Raw genomic sequence first — 17,776 nt, forward strand, 5'->3', positions numbered from 1 at the left:
GTTTTTAGGAAGAAATCACCATGTTGTCAGGTATAAAATGTTTCATGAGACTGTGAATGAAATATAAACAAATCCCTCAAACCTGTTTTAGTGTAAGATACTGCAGTGGAGAAATGAGAACCGTCCATTTTAAAGATATGCATTGTAAAAACTATAACTGATAATAACTACTAAACTTCCCCAGTTTTTGATAGTTCTAAATTTAAATCTGCAAAAAGGGCTATATTAAATATGCGCTCAATGTCCAGAGCAGAAACCTGAACTTATAAACACATTTTCTCTCCACTAGTCTGAAAGAAGATAAATGTTATTTGATTGGTCAAATTTGGCTAAAACCTGAAAAAAATGAATGAATCCTGTTTCAACCATGTAAAGCACTTTATAACTTTCTTTTGTACCAGCAGTGTATTATTAAACTTTATAATTAATGTTATTATCTGTCTGTTTGCTATTTTCAAGTCTTCTCCACACTGCAAGAATTTAATTTCAGAGGGAGAAATATACTTATACCATTACTTAACAATTTGTTTGGCTTAAATGTGGTCAGATTCAAATATGTAAGTTCAATAGGCTACTTATAATAAATACATAAAAGAGACATGGAGACATGACCTCAGTGGTAGCTATCACCCTAAAATTAAAATATTAAAATGTTGCATTTACTGTTAAGTCAGAAAATAAAATCTAAACAAAATAAAAATGTTGAAAGTTCTCCTGCTTACGTTTACTCTTGTCATCATCATCAGCTGTATGTGCTTTTTAAAATGTATGTAATCAACTTTAACTTGTAATAACTGAGTAATTTTACATTGTAGCTAAATATTGTTAAAAGTAGTTTCACTACTGAAGAAATGCTTCAGAGAACAATAATGCAGAATGTGTACAAATAGCACAGATCATTTATTTTGAACTAATGTTGTGGTCACTTTTCTTAATTTAAATGTTTTCTCGTCACAATTGAATTCAGTTCCTGACTTTAAAAAGCTCATAAAATTGATTTTGTACTCTGGGTTTTGGGGGAGGAAATTCCAAAATGAAAGAAACAGTCACTTGCTCCGTCCTTTAAACCAAATGTGACAAAACTTTATTGTGAATGCAATTTTAGACAGATTTCACATTGACAGAATCTCTCTAAAAATAAAATAAATTCAAGCCCCTCGTCCAGCTGAAACCAAGTGATTTAGTTCTAACTCAGGAAAATGTTTCTGAAATCTACCAGCAACAGAAGACAGCCCAACACAAACCACCAGAAAGAAAGGAAGGAATAGAAATAATAAAAAGGAACAAAATCTTAATATCCAAAGCTCAACATCTGCATCTGCCATCTTTCTCTAAAATCTGACAGTTGATTTAACTCCTCAGATTGAGATTTATTCCACAGGTTTCTCTTAATGGAGGACTTAAGCCATCTAACTGCTCATGTCTCATTCAACAAACTCATGTGGAAGATGAATGTTTAGAGATTCAGGACTGTTCTGGTTCTGTCCGAGTCTGAAGACAAAACTGAGCTCACACTGGTGAAAATAGAAAGAAACAGAAACCTTAAGGTAAAGATCATCCAGCCAGGAGCTGAAGGTGACACAGTGCTCAGACATTTTTACATTTAAATGTTTTTCTTCACCAGATCACTCAGTGCGGCTTTTAAACTTTTTGACATGTCATCGGTTTTTGAGTTTAGTTAGAATTTTCAGGACAGAGATCCAAACAGGGAGGCGTCTCTGGCAGTGTCGAAGCAAAAAAGATGCAATTAATTAAAAACTATCATCTATTAAGATTAATGGATGCCTCAAAAGTGAAGCTCCTGTTTGATCAAAATGTTCCAGGAACTAAAAGTCTCCTCCTGAACGTTTTCGTTTCCACCAAATCTGAAGATCTGTGAAGATCAGGCGGATTGGTGGTTTAAAAATACAATGAGCCAAACGACCAGACTATGTTTTCTATGCCTCCGCCAAGAAAACAGCACTGAGCCCGAATCAGACCAACAGAAACATACATTCAGTTTGGACAAAGTCTAGATTCACTCACGCAGTAACAAACAGAAAACATTTGGTTGATTCCACAACTTCGGTCTCACAAATACCAAAATTCTCAGCCTTGATAGGTCAATATTTCACCTCACAATGATGAATATTTTTACCCAGCTATATTCGTGTGGCTGCAAGTGTTCATATCACTTGAATTTCATTATGTGAGCACATTTGCAAGAGCTCAAAGTTTATGGTGTGTGCTGTAAAACAAACATTTCCATGTGCGCAGACACCCAACACAGACTAACAGAGCTTCTTTTTCTGGCCCTACAGGTCTGAACGCGTTTCTTATTGTTTAAATCGTGGCAGCTTCCAATTCTTCAGGTGATTAAATCATTGTTGGTATCGAAGCCAAAATATTGAGGTGAAAAAAACAAAACGATTCAAAAGCTTCACAGGTCAGAAATCGGTTGGATGCTACAGCTCTGCTTCAGTATTTCATGGCTACAAGGACAAATAGCGATCCGATATACTTTTAACTACAAGTTCTGTAGTTAATATACACATGATGGATGCCAGATAAATCCTCTGATCCTTGTAGCATCACATTCTGCATCCTCAGACATGTAGTTAACCCCATTAACACTGGGGGCAGAATATCAGAAAATAGTTTTTCTGCCACCATCACAACATTAAAGGTTTAGTATCGTCCTCAAGTGTCAGAATTTACAGATTAAATTTTTCCTTCAAGAGGCACAAAATGGATCACAACACAGTCATTTTACAGAAGAATCCAGATTATAATTTCAGAAATGAACTTGTTTACTTCAAATCAAATTGTTTTTCTTCATGCACAACTTTGACGAACATCTCTAAAGGCCAGTAACACATCATGTTCTCATCACAGTGAGCAACAGGGAAGAAAAGGGGCTGAAAAAATCCAATACGAAGAATTTAGTTCTGTGGTTACACCAGAGAAGAAAACCTGTGTAATAAATAAAGATGTCACATTCTCCCTGATAGTCTGCTGCACACATGAGGGTTTCGTGACAAACAGGGCTGGTCAAACAATGACAACATTCAAAAAAAAAATAATCTAAGATGTTTTCAAGCCGAATCTTGCAGCTGCTTTTCTCTGCGTCCTGTCTCTTCTGACAGCAGCGACTGCCGCCACTCAGTACTGCATCAAACACACACTCACACAAACACACACACAGACTTGCACTCTCCCCTCGGAGAACAATTACACCAGTTTCTTTGCCTCAAAGAAGCTCTTGAGGTGTCTCATCTGCCAAATACCGATGGCCACCAGAATGAGGGTCTGCACGATGGACCACCAGAGGACCCGCTGGTTGGTGCTCTCACTGGTCTGACGGAAACGCTCCTCGCGGTACTGAGAGAGGACAGACAAGGAGCAATTAATAACTGTGGATATTTTACAGAACTAAAAATAATACTAATACAAAAACACAAGGTTAAATTCTTTAACATATACAAGGATGTCTTCTGTAAATAAAAGTGTCAAAAATATCAAACAGCACAGCAAGAGTTTAACTGAACAATCCTTCATTACTTCAGTCAGCCGCCATCAACAAGCTTCAGAATTCAGGTTTTTGGCAGAACTGACTGAGTTCCACTAAATCTATGGCTTTTCAAAATGTAATTATGATTTCAGAGTAGTCCAGGAGTTTAGCAGGGTCTTCATCCTAGCTTAAAACTCCTCCTTTTGTGGTTGGTCGGTCAGGTATTGTTCGAGGCTAAAAAAGTCAGCAATTTAGAATAATTCAAATAGCTCATTCAACTATGGTTTTGACTAAAAAAATCTTTGTTCCATTGCTTTTCCCCTTGTTAAAACTCCTAATCAATCTTTTTGTGTTTATGGTCATTGTCACGTTGGATAACCTGTCTTATTGCTTCAATATTCTCAGAGGATTGACAACAAATATATAAAAGACAATTATGAAATGATTGATTACGAAATCCCCAAACTGCCCCAATTGAATGTTTATCCTCGACTGACCCTCTGGTAGTTCTGCTCCTTCTGGATCTGGTCCACCTGCTCCACCAGCTGTCGGACTCTCAACTGCAGCTCTGACAGTTTGTCTTTGGCGGCAATCTCGGCATAGTTGTTGGCGTGTTCGCCCACCTGGATGTCCAAGTGAACCCTCTGCAACACAAGTTTAACATGAAGTCATAAAGAAGAAGAACCCTCTTTATTAGACAGATGTTATGATCAAAATCCTTCACTAACTTTAACATTATTAAAACAACATTTAAAACAGAGCTGCAACAACAAGCTAAATGATCAATTAGTTGATTATTTCTTTCAGTCGATGTCAAACATCTTCTGGTTCCAGCTTTTTAAATGTGAACATTTGCTGCTTTACTTTTCAGTCTTTTTGGACTCTTTGTTTGACAAAAGAGGACATGTGAAGACAGCACTTTGTACGTGTGATGAGCATTTTTTTCGCATTTATTTTTCTACATTTTATAGACTGTATGATAAATTCTGAAAACAATCGTCAGTTGCAGCCCATTATTTATATGGTAAAAATTTAAACATAGTCAAACAAAAGCATACTGGCTTCAGGCAAATTCGGTTTCTGTTAAAAATATTTAAATGTGAGTAAATAACTGGAGGAAAAAGTGTTAAGTCTGTGTGCTGTGTGAAGCGACTCCTCACCAACATGCCTCCGGCGAACAGAGAGAACTTGGATGAGTTGGAGTGCAGACAGATCTGATGCTCTCCAGGTGTGTGTGACGTGAAGGTGAATCTTCCCTCTGAGCCGTACTGACGTGACAGAATCACCTGAAGGACACACACACACACACACACACACACACACACACACACACACAGGTCAATCAGGAGAAAATGATGAGCTGATGATACATTCTGCTTGTCCATGTTGAATCTTGTTGTTCACCTTGTCATCTGGATCTTTGACCTCCACAAACATCCCCAGACCCTGAGTGGCAGGCAGGTATTCTTCTCTCTGTTTATCATACAGCTGAGTCCGGTAGTTTCCTGCAGAGTAAGGCAACATGTGTCAGGGTTATATGTTTCATTTGTAAATTTGCTAATCAGTTATGAAGATGTGGGACAAAATTGCCACTTCATAGCTTTCCTGAGGGACTGTCTAGTTCAAATGATGACACCATTTTGTGGTTGGTCGGTCAGGTATTGTTCGAGGCTAAAAAAAAAATAGTCAGCAATTTAGAATAATTCAAATAGCTCATTCAACTATGGTTTTGACTAAAAAAAAATCTTTGTTCCATTGCTTTTCCCCTTGTTTTTACCAGCACAATCTATAACAGAAGTTGGTATAATGACATTATTATTACTAGGCTCTGGTGAAACATGTGTAACACTGGCTTCTCTTCACTGAGTCAGTCTAAGCCTGTGCAACTATATGCTACAGTACACACAAACAGCAGATCTTTGAATAATCGTGGAATAGTTCCCAGTGACTGAGGTGCCCAGCCCTGAATGTGACCTCGATCAGACTCTGACAAAGGTTTGTTTTCTTGTGTGATTTCTTTTTATTACTGCAGCAACCACAGCAAAACATAACATGGGAAAACGCTGCTGCTGAGGCTTTGTCCTCGCTGCAGCGGCCCAGGGTTCGAGTCCCGGCCTGCGGCTCTCTGCTGCGTGTCACTTCCCCCTCTCTCAACCTGTTTCCTGTCATCTCTTAAGCTGTTCTGAGAATAAAGCCATATAAAAGGCAAAAAAAAAATAAAAAATACTTAAAAAGAAAGAACAAAGTCGTGAGGGCATGTTTACAAGTAGCACTGGAGCTCCTAATTGTAAAATTTTGTCACAGACGCCAATAATGATTACAGTCTGCAGGCCTGCTCATATTAGATCAGTGGCTGTGTGCAGGTAATTTAAGAAACACAATGTAATTGTTAAAATACCACGAAGAGTTTGAATTATTTGCATTGAGATGCAGTGATTGTTGTAGTTCATAATGAAAGCATAAAGCATAGCTGTCCGTCTTATCCGTCTGTAACAATGAGACAAACCTGTTCAGAGAAAAACTTTTTTCCCCCCGAAATTATGAAATTGTGGAGGAAACAAATGTAGTGACTCACATCTGGTACACAATTAAACATGATCTTCCATCCTGGCTGATATTAATCAGGCTGTGATCCTTTTTGTAACACAGGTAAACGTGTTAGCCAGGGGTCAGTGCAGGAGGAAGTCATCACAAGAACTAACCACACTACAAGATAATGTCAGAGTCTTTCACTGTGTGCTTCTCTTCTGTCCATCAGCAGCTCTGACACAGATGTTTGATAAGATATTAGAGCAACTTCCTGTCAGCGACACTCTCTTGTTCATTCTAACAGGTCGAGCTGTATTTGAACAAACAGGTGAACAGTCCGGTATATGAACAGCTTGCATTCGGCCAGAAGGGCTGACGTAAACCTTAAAGAACATGACCGTGGATCTTCAACATGTGAAGCACTTGTTTTTGTACATCTGTCGGATGTTTCTTTACCTGCAATTAAACATTATGTTACTGATGACAAGAGTTGGGTAACGCCACATGATTTTAACGACGTGCTTCGTGTTTCTCTACATAGAAAAGCACCATTGTGAATTATTTCAGTCATTTGAGAAAACCACAAATGTCGCTGCATATGTGACCAAAGGTATTGCAGATTTAAGATCTGAGACACAAGAAAACATAAAAAAAGAGGTTTTTACGTAGTTTGTGACAAGCTAACATTACTCTGTACTGAGCTCTTAATCAACACATGAGCAGAACAGAACCGTCTGTGTGAACTGTGTGGACAAGAAAGACAACTTGAGCTCAGTTAGCCGATTAGCTAACTAGCTAAAGTTGGAGAGCTAGCAGTTAGCATTAGCCGGTGACTTCCTCTCGCTGAAGACACTCACCGATAATCATCGTCTCGTCCGGGATTTCCTCTATGAAACACTTTTTCTCGGTCTCTCCGATGTGAAAGTACAAAGAGGACACGAAACTGTAGAAAACGTTCAGGAGTAAAACTGACAACACACACGACTGCATCCTGACAGACGCCATCTTCCTGCCGGGACAGAACGCGACTGAGCATGCGCGGGTACAGCAATGCCACGTAAACCCTCACTCGAGTCTGGCCAATCAGCACGCCGTAAGAGGACGCTGGGAGTTGTTGTCCTGAACACGTTATGTACTATTATTCTTTATAAAGATGTTTGGTTTGTTTGGCTTTTTTTCCACTTTTTTGTCCAAAATGTTAAATCACAAAAATAATGAAAAAAAAGGAAGACAGAAATTATATGAAAAATAAATGCAATATATTATATTAAAGGATGTGCGTGCGCCTCATAATTTATATCAACATATATATATATATATATATATATATATATATATATATATATATATATATATATATATATATATATTAGATTTTAAATTGGTAGTTTTCTTTAATTCCAGGTCATGTGTGCCGCTGACTCAAAATCAGCTGAAATTTCTTCCAGCACTGATTGAGAGGAGACACACATTTATATTGAACTCAACTGGTTATTCAATTCTGATCAATATTTTTTTGGATTTCAGCATGCCTCATATTCTATATTAATTATTTAAATGAATAATCATCAGTTTATTTTAATAGTGTCCAGGTCATGTGAACCATCGACTCAAAATCAGTGCAGAAATGTCCTTCTATACTGGTTGAATGAGACACACCTCTTTTTATTGGATTTTTAGCATCTTCTAATTAATACAGTATTACTATACCATTAATAAAGTGATGAATTATTATAGCATTCAGCATTTTATCAAAAAAAAAACAAAAAAAAAACAGGCATACAGACTCGTATTAATTGTCTGAGCTGTTAAAGTTTAATTTAATAGTATTAATACTTTGTGATTATTTTAACACAAAGCCCCACATTATTGTGGTGTGTTACTGAAAAAATGAAAACAAAATATACACTACATAGAAATGAATTTACTTTAACAGACTTGATTTTGTCGAACAGAAATGTCGGGGACTCATCGGGGAGACCTACTTAGTCATTGTATGTATATCTACCCAGTCACTGCTTTTACATCAAAAATAATTAAATTGTAATTGAAATTGTATTTTATCTGCTTTTACAGTAGAAACATCTACTTTCAGTACAAAATAAAAACAGATGTTGATGCACCTTGAAGATGAATATCAGTTGTTAAATGTTGTTTAACTACTTTTCAAAGGGAGCAATTTTAAAATAATTTCACAGAAATAAATTAGTTTAATTTGTTTAAGAGAGGACAGTGCAAATTCACATAGTGATACATAGTAAAAATAACTGAATTAGCCAAGAAGCTGTTTTCAATTATATTATTCTTATTCGTATTCTTGTTATACGTAGTAGTGGCACTAATAGTAGTACTAGGAGTAGTAGTAGGTAGTAGTAGGAGTGATTTTGTTTTAGTAGTCGAAGTAGTTTTACAAGAAGAAGCAGTAGTAGTAGTCGTAGTAGTAGTAGTAGTGGTAACAGCCTGTAGGAGGCAGCCGGTAAAAGAAGCTCCGCTTTTAACTCAACACGAAGAAGCGGCACGTCCTCCCAAGCTGTTTCCATAGTAATCAGACATGGCGCCCGGTGAGTCTCATTCTTTGTGTCAAATAAAAATTTAGGAACATAACTCACTAACAAACTGTGTTCATTAAAGTATTCACATCTGAGGGGGTTCACAGAAAGCTGCGACAGAAACGGATAGAAACAGAATGTCCGGTTGTGAGGTCAGAGCCTCCGTCAGCTTCTGAAGTTAGCAAACGTTAGCTGCAGTATTATCAGACTGAGGTGAGGATTTAACGTACAGAAGTTTACCGTCAGTTTAAACCGCAGGCAGCCAGCACAGGTTTTTATCACAAGTCTGTTATCGTCCGGATGTTGAAGCCCCGAAATATGTCGTTTTTATCATCATGGGACATTTAAACTTAACCACATATCAACGTTACTGTTACAAATACTAACTTAGCTAATAACAAATCCACCGTTTAACACGTTTCCTATTCTCCTGCATCTACTGCTATATGGCGCTAGGATGTAACTAGTACACCTGCATGTAGTAGTTTTGTCATCCATGCTTCTCTGCACTTGCACTCCACTACATCTCAGAGGGAAATGTCGTGTACTTCACTACATTTATTTGATATTGAATGTTGTTGTTAAGCGTCACAAAGAGAAGGCGAGTCCTCCCCTCAAGAAGGGGACGCCATTTAAACAAAATCAAGCTAATCAGGTTCTTATTCCTTTTAGTTGTAGCCACTTACTCAAGTACTGTACTGCAGTTACACATTTGATGTACTTTACTTTTTTTTTGCTACATGACATCTTAGAGGAAAACATTATTACTTTTCACTTCACTTTAATTCTTGGACAGCTTTAGTTACAAATTCCAGACACAATGGATCTGAGTACTTCCTCCTCCACAGTTACTAATGTTATTGCTAACATATCATTATCACTATTACTGTGGTCACAAAACACCTGCATATTTCTTATGAATGTTTCTGCTGTCAGATGATGCTGACAAAATCAGCTCCTTTATGTCATAAAATATATTATTTTGCTTTGTCATGTTTCTTTGATTTGTTTCATTACAACTTTTGCAAATAAATGAAACTCTAAAACACAATAATTGGTTGCAGCGATTCACTTGAGACAAAAATAACAGCTGTGTTTTTTCTTTTTGTCTGCAGGGAGCCAACCAATCGTATCCTTCACATGAAACACAGCAGCTCTCTCTCTCTGTATGTGTGTGTGTGTGTGTGTGTGTGTTTTGTCCTTGACTCTTCCTCTCCCTCAGCTCTCGTCCACTCCCCTGCAGGTGCTCTTCTACCTGAACAGCTGGTACTTCGCTGCCTTCTGTCTGGCAGAGATCCTCATGTTCATCTATAAAGGTCTGAGGGAGGCTCAACTCCTCTGAAACACATCTACTTTCTTTGAAGCAACTGTCCTGAGAGAGTTAATTGTTTCACATCAGTACTGGGCCACGTGCTGGACAAATCCTGATATTACATTTGTCTGGGAACACAGATCTCATGATGAATCTTAATTGTTAATTGTTTTTCAGGATGTGATAAACACTCGCAACATGCTTTTGAACACTGTCATATAGAGAGGTTGGTCCTGCATTTAAAACATTAATGCAGCTGTCTCTAGGTTTGTCGATAACTTTGGTGCACTTCAGTATTAAGCGTCAGATTTAGGAGTCCTCTCCCAAGCGGATATTTTACGTTTTCCAATGAAATAAATCCATAGTTTCCAGTTAATTTGGACCAATATTATTATCATATCTGTGTCCACGCATGAAACGCAAATAATACACCCAAAATTTTCATGATAAAGCTTGATAAATAAATCCACTGAGGACTGAATACAACCATTTTTGAGAGACTAGCCTTCTAACAGTAGGAAAACCCTGGTTCATCATGGTCATGTGAGATGTTGAGTACTCTATTACTCTAATGCGGAAAATGTCAAATTTTAACCAGAAATTTTATCTGCAGTTAACTGAAGTTTAAGATGTTCTGATTGAACCTTTTCAGAAAACTTTTGATCAAAGTCCACATTTTAAACCACAACCACACACTCCCCCCCCTTCACCTTACGCCCAAAATGTCTTTATCCCCGGTGTAAATCTGACACTCTGAAAGCTGTAGAATCAACTTCAGTTTCTGGTTCACTGGCAGGATTTTACTGGTGTACTGACAAGGATTAACGTAAAAACATCACATAAATGTGAATAATGATGCCTGCAACAAAAACAAGTTTGAAGCATCAGGAAAGATTTCAGTTTTTACTCATTAAAGTGAATATACAGGAGGCACGCATGCTAGAAAACAGATCAGATCAGGTACTCGGTACATTCAGATAAATCTTTGGCACATTAGACACAATGCAGTGTTAACAGAATAAAACAATTAAAATGATTAAAAATAAAACTTTTCTGCTTTGGTGGCGGCTGAAGGAAGGAGGTCAAAGGTCACAGTGGTACAGTGTCCTGATAAGCTGAGATGATTTTGTGACAAATTTACAAGTTAAAACATGTTTTAACTTTTTGTTCTGTTTCCTGTGTGCAGGGATTTTACTGCCCTACCCATCTGATAATCTGGTTCTGGATGTGGTTCTGCTGCTGCTCTTCCTCGGTCTGGAGACTCTCCGGATCTTTTACGGTGAGAACCCAAACAGAAATACTTGGGCGGACAGAAAACAGCTCACGTCTGACTGATCAGTTACTGAACTGCAAAAGTCAGTACTCATGAGGTACAATAGTTATTGTACAAAGAATGCAGCAGCTTCTGTCAGTAAACATGGCAGCTGCTGTCATGTGACACATAAAAAAAAACTTGTGGTGACATCATTGATGACTCGTGATGGTGTGTGGTTGTTCAGGTTGGAAGGGGAACTTGTGTGAGCGTTCTCTGGCCTCCTGCGTCTCGCTTTTCATCCTGATCCCCTGTGTGGCGCTGGCTGTTTACTACCTGCTGCTGCAGACCTTTGTTCTGCGGCTGGAGTTCCTCCTCAGCGCCGTCCTGCTCTGCTTCTACAGCCTCGAGTTCCTGCTTGGACTTCTCTCCGTGTCCGCATTCTCCAGGTGACCTGATTATCTGATGCGTGTGGGCGGGTCTCAGTTTGTTAAAAATCTTTATTTATTGTAATACATGTGGAAGATCATTCTTTGTGTGTCCCTTTTTATGTTTTCCTGGTAGGTCCAAAGTTTACTGAAACATCCTGACTTCACCTGAAACAGAGCAGCAGGGCCGATCAACACAGGATGGAAAATGTACAGATGCCACGTTGTAAATAAAACATTGTCTATTTTGGTATTGAAATATTTTCTACTTTTGTTTTTATACAAAATGTTTGTAAGAATGTACCAACCCTGAGATCACGACATTTTTAGAATTTTGTTTTTTAATTATGATGATGGTCAAAGTTCTGTGGATAAGACCCAAAGTGAAATAAACCACAAGTTTTCCACAATGGAACAGCATCATGAGGCCATGTGATTTTGCAACTAGGGTTAGGGTTAGTCAAAAGTCTTTAAAAAAGATCCCAAAATCTACAAAACATAGAGGACGAATTCTTACCTCAAAAGGTATAATAAAGTCCACAGCTGGGTGGCACCAGCAAGGGTTCATTGTAACTTTAAATGATTTTGCTCCCTATCTTAAAATTGTTTCTCTGTTTTAAATCAAGTCTCCAGCTGCTTCAGTTGTTTAGCAGAATGCTGCAACTCTGTTTTACTGTGAAGCTCCAGAAAGGTTCTGTGGACTACAACACTTCACCTGACTATATATCATCAGGAGAGGAGCACTTTATATCATCAGGAGGAGGAGAGGAGGACTTTATATCATCAGGAGGAGGAGAGGAGGACTTTATATCATCAGGAGGAGGAGAGGAGGACTTTATATCATCAGGAGGGAGGAGAGGAGGACTTTATATCATCAGGAGGAGAGGAGGACTTTATATCATCAGGAGGAGAGGAGGACTTTATATCATCAGGAGGAGGAGAGGAGGACTTTATATCATCAGGAGGAGGAGAGGAGGACTTTATATCATCAGGAGGAGGAGAGGAGGACTTTATATCATCAGGAGGAGGAGAGGAGGACTTTATATCATCAGGAGGGAGGAGAGGAGGACTTTATATCATCAGGAGGAGGACTGAGTTTTACTGTTTGGGTGAACTATTCCTTTAATAATAAATAATTTTAGTTCCCCCTTGTTCTCCATCATACTTTGGTGGCTATTAAACCGCTTTCTATGTGGTTATAAAATGATCAGCAGCAGCAGAAGTCAGTGGAGCTATAATAATATGAAGGACAGTGTGTAAACGTCGACCATCCATCCTCCAGGTAAAGCTGGTAGTTGAGGATGTTTTGAAGGATGTAGTGGACTGCATGTGAGTAATACAAGTCAACAGAAGAAGAGTAGTTGTTACCAGGAGTTGGTGCTCGCAGTGATGACAGCGACCACGAAGAGCGAGCGGATGACGGGCCACCAGAAGACCCACATGTTGGTGTTGTGGTCGACCTCACGGAAATGTTTCTCTCTGAGCTGTCAATCAAGCAGACAGACTTCAACACAAACACCAGCTGATCACTCTGCTTCATTCTGTCCTTTACAGCTTTGCTACTTTTTGCCTTTCTTATTTTTCACACTTTTCTCAGCAGGACTCTTCCTCTGTTGCTTTTACAGTTGCACGTTAAAGCAGATCTTAGCAAAACTGTGTGATGCTGCTGAAAACTCCAGCATAAATCTAGTAAGTGGGCCTTGACAGACACACACACACAGACACACACACACACACACTGACCCTGTGGTAGTCCTGCTCTCTCTGGATCTGTCGGACCTGCTCCGTCAGCTGTCGGACTCTCAGCTGCAGCTCTGACAGTTTGTCTGTGGCTGCGATCTTGGTGTAGTTGTTTGTGCATTCGCCTGCTTTGATGTCCAAGTGAACCATCTGCAGTGACGCAACAGGAAACAGCAAGCTCATTTTTAAAGGAAGAGGCTCACAACACATCATTTAAATATCTGCATTAAAGGTAAATGCAACGACGTACTGCGGCCAGGTTGGACTGAACTCACCAGCATGCCTCCAGCAGGCAGGGGGCACCGTGAGGAGCTGGACTGCAGACAGATCAGGTGTCTTCCTGCTTTAAGCGATGTGAATCTGAACGTTCCCTCGGAGGCAAATTGTTTTGATAAAACCAGCTGGAAGGAAGAGAAAATAAAATTCAATAATGTAAACAAAATAAAAAAGAACACACACAGCTGTAAAGCAGATACATCCGTTGTGTTTTGTTCCAACAACAATAAAACCACAGATCAATATGAGGTCAGCAGTGAGACACTGATGTTTTACAAAAGACCAGGCTTCAGGTGTAGAAAATGGTGGCTCAGTGTGGAGGACTTTCCAAACCGGAGAGAAAAAAAAATGAACATGCTCTGTGGAGAAAGAATATTCTGCAGCATCCAGGACAAACCTCGTCATCAGGATCTTTAGCTTCTATTAACACCCAGAGGTTGTGATTGTCCTGCAGGTCCGTGCCGATGTGTTCATGAGACAGGTGAGTCTGAAAGTTTACTGCAGAGAGACAAAGACAGAATGAGATGTAAACATTAGTGACATACAGTCCATACACACAAGAGAATATGTATCATAGAGTAAATAAGGACACTCAATGGGGTTTCTGCGAACACTATCAGGGTTATGGGCTGTAATAAAGTTCTGAAAACATGTAATACACAGACCACAGAGAGTTCACAAAACTGAAAATACAGCTGTCACAAGTGCCACACAGAATCTGTGACCACTAAAAAACACTCAAGACTTGAATGTCACTTTCTATTTATTCTTAGTCTCAATTTATTTCTATGATGTTGAATTTTTTTGTAGGCTATTCATGTCTGTTGCTGTATTTCCTATCTGAAGCACTTTGTCACATTAAGCTTTTTTAAAAAAAAAAAAACTTTCTTTCTCTGAATGATTTCTAAAGCAGCAAAATTGAATTTCAGACCACTATGGTGACATAAACAGCGGGAACACGTGATTAAACACAAATAAATCAGCTGTGACACTGTGACACCATGAGAGGTTACTTTTCTCATCAAGTTTAGTTTCTCAGGGTAGAAATGTGTGAATATTTTACAGGAGCTGTAACACCTTATCCATGAGTTGTCAACTATTAAATTAATCGCAAACTATTTTGATAATCAATTAATGAGTTTGAGTGATTTTTTAAGAAATAGAAAGTCTCCATTCTGTGATGTCAGCTTGATAAATGTGAGATATTTTCTGGTTTCTGTCCTCCTCTAAGACCTGAAAATATATTTGGGTTGTGGACAAAACAAAATGTAATTGTTGTAGTTTGTCCATAAAAGATATTGACAGATTTATAATGAAGTGTTGACTTTTAAAAATTATTAACACAGAATATCTCTGAACCCCTTCACAAATCATGTATTATTATTTTAATAAACAATCATTTTGAGTAATTTTGGAGAAAAAAACCCTCAACAGTCTCTGATTCCAGCTTGTTGAGCTGGTTTCCTGGTTTCTTTCCTCCAGTAAACTGAATATGTTCGGGTTGTGGACAAAACAAGACATCTGAGGACGTCATCTTTGTCATTTTTCACCATTTTCAGACATTAAATAGACTAACCAACTGCTTGTTGATTAGCCTGTCAATAATCAATGACATAATCCTTTATTCATTTAACTGTCACATTCCAGCTGGTAAAGATGGAGCTCATTTGTGATGGTTTACACAGTGCTGGGCAGCGTTTGTATTTCCCCACAGGGATCAATAAAGTTGTATTATTATCTATTATCATAATTGCTTTGTTTAACAGAAGCACTGCACAGTGATAAACTGCTGTAAATCAATTATCTGTGGATACATAACAGCTATCTTAATAATCACATTATCATCTGTTTAATATATATATAATCATTAATCAGGATCTCAAAAATAACCTAACTTTATAAAACTAATGTAAACTTAAAGAAACCGAGACTATTTCCCTGTGGATTTCTTGTGCAGTGAAAATACTCAAGTAAAGACTGTATTTCAGTTAAGAACTTGACTTCGTTACTGTCCACTGGTTACTATCGTTCAGACATGAAGGCTGTTCATAAAGTTTAATGTTTGTTGTCACAACAGGTTAACTGGTTAGCTAAAGCTAACTGACTATGCTAACCGAAAGCAGAAACTGACCGATAATCATCGTGTCGTCCGGGATTTCCTGTATGAAACATTTCTTCTCGGTGTCTCCGATGTGAAAGTACAAAGAAGAGACGAAACTGCAAAAAACGTTTAAAAATAAAACTGACAACAGACAAGATCTCATCCTGACAGACATCTTCCTGCTGCTACTGAGTCTGCGCAGGAGCAGAGGCTGCTGGGAGTTGTAGTTCTTACCATACCTTACCAGAGCAGAGGGCTGTAGTGGCTAAATAAAAGGTGGGTTAACTATCCAATGTTAATAAATGGTATCTTAGTGACTGAATGTAACAAAGTACCTTTACTCAAGTACTGTAACTAAGTGTATTTCTGTGGTATTTATACTTGCAGCACAGAGAACAGAGGAATAAAACTGTGGTTCTGCTCGTGAAAACACTAAGAGAGAATGACAGGGGACACGGCAGGGGAGCAGATCTGCACTGTGACTGGTGTGATAGTTCTGGGTGAGAGTCACTGATTCAGGACACTGTTGACTTTTTGACACTGGGATGATGGAGGTGGTCTTGGTGCATTAAGGACAACCACTTGATCGGGGAGATGTTGTAGATGTGGGGGAGCTCATCTGCCAGCTGGTCTATTGCCAGGTCCAACAGCCTTGGGCAGGTTGTCTTTGGCTAGGGTTCGCCTGAAGTCTGGTGAAGGAGGGGGGTTCAGTCGTCCTGTCTGATGTTTCATTGGCTTCAAATCATAGGCTACATGAAAGTTGTTCACTGTCTCTGGGAGTGAAGGCCCTTTTTTAGACACAACATGACAACAGCACCACTGTGTTCTGAAACAAGTATTTCCAAGGACCTGTGCTGCTTCACGATGGGTTTTGCGGCGCACTGCTCGGCAATGTGACTGCACTGAACTCAGCAAACGCAGCTCAAATTGCATTGTGTCTGATTGGCCCATGAGGCATCACTGTTACAGATGTGGTAGTCAGTGAAGTCCGTGAGATCGCTTTGGATTTTTTTTTGCGTATACGTTCGCTTTGCTAGTGCTATTGTGATGGCCGGGACAGGGTCAGAGTCAGGACCTGTCAGATCTGAGGGCTGGATTTAAAGACAGAATCTCAGTTTTCCAGCAGCACATATTGTGAGCTACTCAAGTGACGAAACCCCATAATTACATTTAAAAGTGTATTCAGTTGCTGTTTTCCTCCTTGTGTTAACAATAATTGTCTTTTGGAAAAACAAATCCAACCATCACCATTGGCAAAAAGTCTCGGGACACGGTCGGCCGTGAAGGATGTTAGATCTTCACGATGTGGGAAAGGAAGGCTGCATGTAAAGGAGCCTTTGAAATGAGACAACCTCGTTAAAGCGCTTTGAATCATTCAGACTCCAAATGTAGCCTTCGAAGGATGCGGCCCTCTAATTGAGACAGCTTTTGTGCAAAGCTAAGCTAACGACTCCAGCTCCTTACTTAAAGTTTTTCATCCAAATCGCAAAAGGTTGAAATCATAAACATATAGACACATGTTCTCACTGATGAAATGAAATCAGCATTTGACTAAAAGTAACAAACTGAACCACTGCAGTTATTTTAAGTTGTGAAAAGAGACTTTCCCCACATTTTGTTTTTGCATATGTTCAGTATACATAAAGTTGAGGAGCTTTATCAACTTTTTGAGGGAAACTTTTCTTCTTAAGCCGTCTCTAATCTCAGATGACTAATTTAACAGTAAGCGAACAAGCAGAATGTGACTGCCGGCGTTGAAAAGCGGATAAAGAAAGTTGAATTCTGCCTCGGCCATCAGCGCCGCTCCTCCTGACCTGCGCGTGTTTGTGCTCGCAGGGCATTTGTTCTGCTTGTCAAAGTCGGCGTCCAATTGGGTGAAGCCCGTATTAAAGAGATCAGTGTATTTGCATGTCTCCACAATGGCTGCCTCGCTCGTTTCCCTTTGTGAATATAAAGTAGACAGAACTTAAAGCTGAGAGGTTTCATTACTGAGTCTATCGCAGCCGTGCAGTTCCTGCCACACAAATTAAATTGTGCCACTTTGTTGAACACCGACCTCCGTTCATAACTGCCGATACATCTGCACGCTGTGTCCACGG

The 17,776-nt window shown here is 39.0% G+C and overlaps 3 protein-coding genes across 4 annotated transcripts; 1 reads left to right on the forward strand and 2 right to left on the reverse strand.

The window, feature by feature from the left end:
* Positions 1-1,058: 1,058 nt before the first annotated feature.
* LOC115569012 (transmembrane emp24 domain-containing protein 9) lies at positions 1,059-7,075 on the reverse strand. The gene is made up of 5 exons (XM_030396860.1): positions 6,877-7,075; positions 4,895-4,995; positions 4,651-4,776; positions 3,988-4,134; positions 1,059-3,360 (listed from the first exon to the last, which is right to left on the reverse strand). The coding sequence occupies exons 1-5, from the start codon at positions 7,022-7,024 to the stop codon at positions 3,211-3,213; spliced, it is 672 nt and encodes a 223-aa protein (XP_030252720.1). The 5' UTR covers positions 7,025-7,075; the 3' UTR covers positions 1,059-3,210.
* A 1,379-nt stretch (positions 7,076-8,454) lies between these two features.
* On the forward strand, positions 8,455-11,819 carry tmem216 (transmembrane protein 216). Of its 2 annotated transcripts, none has more exons than XM_030397382.1 (6): positions 8,455-8,580; positions 9,684-9,697; positions 9,791-9,884; positions 11,067-11,159; positions 11,380-11,581; positions 11,697-11,819. In XM_030397382.1, exons 1-6 carry the CDS (start codon positions 8,571-8,573, stop codon positions 11,710-11,712), a joined length of 429 nt encoding a protein of 142 aa, XP_030253242.1. In that variant the 5' UTR covers positions 8,455-8,570; the 3' UTR covers positions 11,713-11,819. The 2 variants fall into 2 exon arrangements, with proteins under 2 accessions (XP_030253242.1, XP_030253243.1); XM_030397383.1 differs by lacking the exon at positions 8,455-8,580 and adding an exon at positions 8,761-8,781.
* On the reverse strand, positions 10,769-15,881 carry LOC115569345 (transmembrane emp24 domain-containing protein 9-like). The gene is made up of 6 exons (XM_030397381.1): positions 15,708-15,881; positions 13,974-14,074; positions 13,576-13,701; positions 13,304-13,450; positions 12,929-13,044; positions 10,769-11,728 (listed from the first exon to the last, which is right to left on the reverse strand). The coding sequence occupies exons 1-6, from the start codon at positions 15,850-15,852 to the stop codon at positions 11,725-11,727; spliced, it is 639 nt and encodes a 212-aa protein (XP_030253241.1). The 5' UTR covers positions 15,853-15,881; the 3' UTR covers positions 10,769-11,724.
* Between the last annotated feature and the right edge of the window lie 1,895 nt (positions 15,882-17,776).

The sequence above is a fragment of the Sparus aurata genome, chromosome 18 (assembly GCF_900880675.1).
Source record: "Sparus aurata chromosome 18, fSpaAur1.1, whole genome shotgun sequence".
Taxonomy (NCBI): domain Eukaryota; kingdom Metazoa; phylum Chordata; class Actinopteri; order Spariformes; family Sparidae; genus Sparus; species Sparus aurata.